Source organism: Callospermophilus lateralis, chromosome 15 (genome assembly GCF_048772815.1).
Source record: "Callospermophilus lateralis isolate mCalLat2 chromosome 15, mCalLat2.hap1, whole genome shotgun sequence".
NCBI lineage: Eukaryota > Metazoa > Chordata > Mammalia > Rodentia > Sciuridae > Callospermophilus > Callospermophilus lateralis.
Window position 1 is genome coordinate 89672508 of NC_135319.1, and position 3085 is coordinate 89675592.

At 63.0% G+C, this 3085-nt stretch overlaps 1 protein-coding gene across 1 annotated transcript; it reads left to right on the plus strand.

The window, feature by feature from the left end:
* Positions 1-919: 919 nt before the first annotated feature.
* On the plus strand, positions 920-2527 carry Foxi2 (forkhead box I2). The gene is made up of 2 exons (XM_077105528.1): positions 920-1433; positions 2088-2527. Exons 1-2 carry the CDS (start codon positions 920-922, stop codon positions 2525-2527), a joined length of 954 nt encoding a protein of 317 aa, XP_076961643.1.
* Positions 2528-3085: the final 558 nt, after the last annotated feature.

The following is a 3085-nucleotide window of genomic DNA, read 5'->3' on the forward strand; positions in this document are numbered from 1 at the left end:
GCAACCCAGGGCCCAAGAAGGGCTGACCTGCAGAGAGATGTCCTCCTCCCTCTCCCCCTCTCCTTCTCCCCCTCTCCCTCTCCTTCTCCCTCTCCCTCTCTCTTTTAGTGCTCCCTGGACACAGGCCACAGCGGGAACAAGCCTGGCACGTCCCAGGCTCCCAGACCTTGGAAAAAGCTGGGACGGTAAGGGATTGCCAGTGTGGCATCCCGACCTGTGCTAGGGTTTAGGGCCTTGGTAGGCTTGTAAGTTCGCGGTCTTCGCGGGTTTACGGCCCCGGGATTCGGTATGCCAGCGACTCTGTCCACACCGATCTCATACTCTCCACGGAGCCACCTCCCCGTGTGGTCCGGCCCTATAACGCCCACGGACTTCACCCTGATCTTTTGTGCAATGCGACCACCTTTTGTTGTCTGCTGGGTGGGGCCCCCATGGGAGTGATTTGGAGGGAGCAGGGATTCCCCAGAGAAAGCAAGCGGGCAGCGAATTGGAAGGAGATCCTAAGCCAAACCACAGCGGTTTCTAGGGCTGGCGGCCCTAGAAGCCAGAGGAAGTCGGGATCTGTTAGATTCCAGGAGACCCAGGATCCCTGAGCTAAAAGTCCTGAGTCTGGCCTGAGACCGGCCTGAGACCCCGCTGCACTGGGAGGTGGAATCACAGGGGCGGCGCGTCGGGGTCGCGTCAGGACCAGGGCGGGGCAGAAAGCTGACCCCGGGGCGGAGACGTGGACCTCGCCCCTCCAAAGCTGGCTGGGACGAAACTTGCCACCTACACTCACTCAGGGCTCAGGCCCGACGGCATTTAAAAGTGTGGGGGGGGGGGGGCGGGGCGGGGCTGACAGCACCTGGCGCTGTTGCTGGATGGAGTACCCATGAGTTTCGGTGCCGAACCGCCAGTCCAGGCCCGGGAGAGGCTGGACATGGCCGCGTACTGCGACGGACTGGGCGCCTGCTCGAACCCGCGCGGCCAGGCCCGGGCCACCGCAGCGCACCCCCCGGGCTATGCGCGCGGTGACCTGGGAACCGCAGGCGGTGCCCCGTGCCTGTGGGTGAATGCGCCCGTGCTCAGCCCTGCGCCCTACGCATCGGGCCCTGGACCCGCACCACCTTTTGCGGCCCCCGGCTACGCAGCCCCGAGCCCGCTCCTCGGCGCCGCGGGCGGCCTGGCGGGGGCCGACCTCGCGTGGCTGAGCCTCTCGGGCCAACAGGAGCTACTGAGGCTGGTGCGGCCGCCCTACTCCTACTCAGCGCTCATCGCCATGGCCATCCAGAGTGCGCCACTACGGAAGCTGACGCTCAGCCAGATCTACCAGTACGTGGCCAGCAACTTCCCTTTCTACAAACGGAGCAAGGCGGGCTGGCAGAACTCTATCCGCCACAACCTGTCGCTCAACGACTGCTTCAAGAAGGTGCCCCGCGACGAGAACGACCCAGGTAAGAGTAGCGCGCCGGGTGCAGAACTCTGCGGCTTCCCGCCGCTGGGCAGTTGGCACTTAGGGGTGGGAGCGACCGCGGAAAATCTCAGTCCTCGTCGCACAGTGGAGAGGGGGGAAAGGAGAGACGTCTTGGGCATGGACAGGCTGCCAGATGGCCCTAGAACCCACAGGCTCACAGATTTCCAGTCCCGTGATTTTTTCTAAATTTCTGTGCGCTCCTTAGGAGAAAGAAGCAGGACTGCTAGCCAGCTGGTGACCTTGGTGGTTACTTAACTCCTCTGAGCCTCAATGCAGTCCCCTGTAAATTGCGGAAGACAATGCCTAAGCCCCAAATTGACAAAACAAATGTCACGTCCCTTCGGAAAGCGCTCTGGTTTAGGCTGGATATTTGGTCAGCCCTGACCTGGTGGTAGAGTCAAGAAGATTCAGCATCTCGCAAGCCTTCTCTCCCGCCAAGCAATGGGGGGGGGGGGGGTCTGCTTCTTCCTTTCTGGAATATCTAAATTATTCCAGTGGACTGTGGAGGTACAAAGTACCACTTCGAAGTTTGGGACGGAGAATAGAGATCTTGACCCCCTGGAGGGGCAAGCAGCGGAACCTTCCCGAAGTCCATCTCCAGACACTTAAACGTGGGCGCTCTCTTCCCCTGCAGGCAAAGGCAATTACTGGACCCTGGACCCAAACTGCGAGAAGATGTTCGACAATGGGAACTTCCGGAGGAAGAGGAAGAGGAGAGGGGAGGCAAGTGCCGCCCCCTCAGGAGCCAGGGACCCGGGGGGAGACCCCGCGCCTGCGCTGGAGCCCCAGGGCGCAGCCTCCCCCGACCTGCAGGCCTCGCCGTCCCCGCCCGCGCCCGAGGCTGCCGCCTGTTTCTCCAGCTTCTCCTCGGCCATGGGCGCCCTGGCCGGCAGCCTAGGAGCCTTCCCCGGGGGCCTGGCGGGCGACTTTCCCTTCGGGAGGCCAACGATGGTGCCCACGCAGAGTCCCCAGACCCCTGGCCCCATGCCGGGCTTTGCCTCTGGCCATCAGACGGCCGCCACCGGCTTTCGCGTCAGTAACCTTGTCTATAGCCGAGAAGGGACTGAAATTTGAAGGGAGGCTGGAGGCCCGCCCGGGAGCCTGTCCAGAGGTGCTGAGCCCAGACAGGGGATTCCGGCCTGGAGCTGGCCCTGCCAGCATGGCTTGGGAGGGAGCCCGGAGCTGGGGTAGCCAGCCCCACAGAGAACTAAAGGGAGCCGCGCCTCCCTCACCCAGGAGACCCTTCATGCAGACAGGCTCCCTGCTCGCTCCACTGGCAGATCTTGCTGCAGGGGCCCGCATCCGTGCGCTCCAGGAATGAGTTCGCCTTCAAGGTCGATGTTTGGATCTGCTCCAGCCCTGCAAAGAGAGCCTGGCCACCCCACCCCCCCAAAGAGCCTTGATATTGACGGAAGGTGGACTGCCTTAGCCCTGGGGACCCAGGATGCCCCAGACTGGGGATTCCCTCACCAGGCCAGCAAGGCTGGGGCAGGGGCTCGGAAAGAGGGCTCCAGAGCCAGGAAATGGGGGTGCGTCCGGTAACTTTTCACCACTCTGGCCAGGAGTGCGCAGGGAGGAATCCCCTGGGACTGGGGTTGGGACTCCTGTAAGCAGGGACTAATGTCTGGAGCT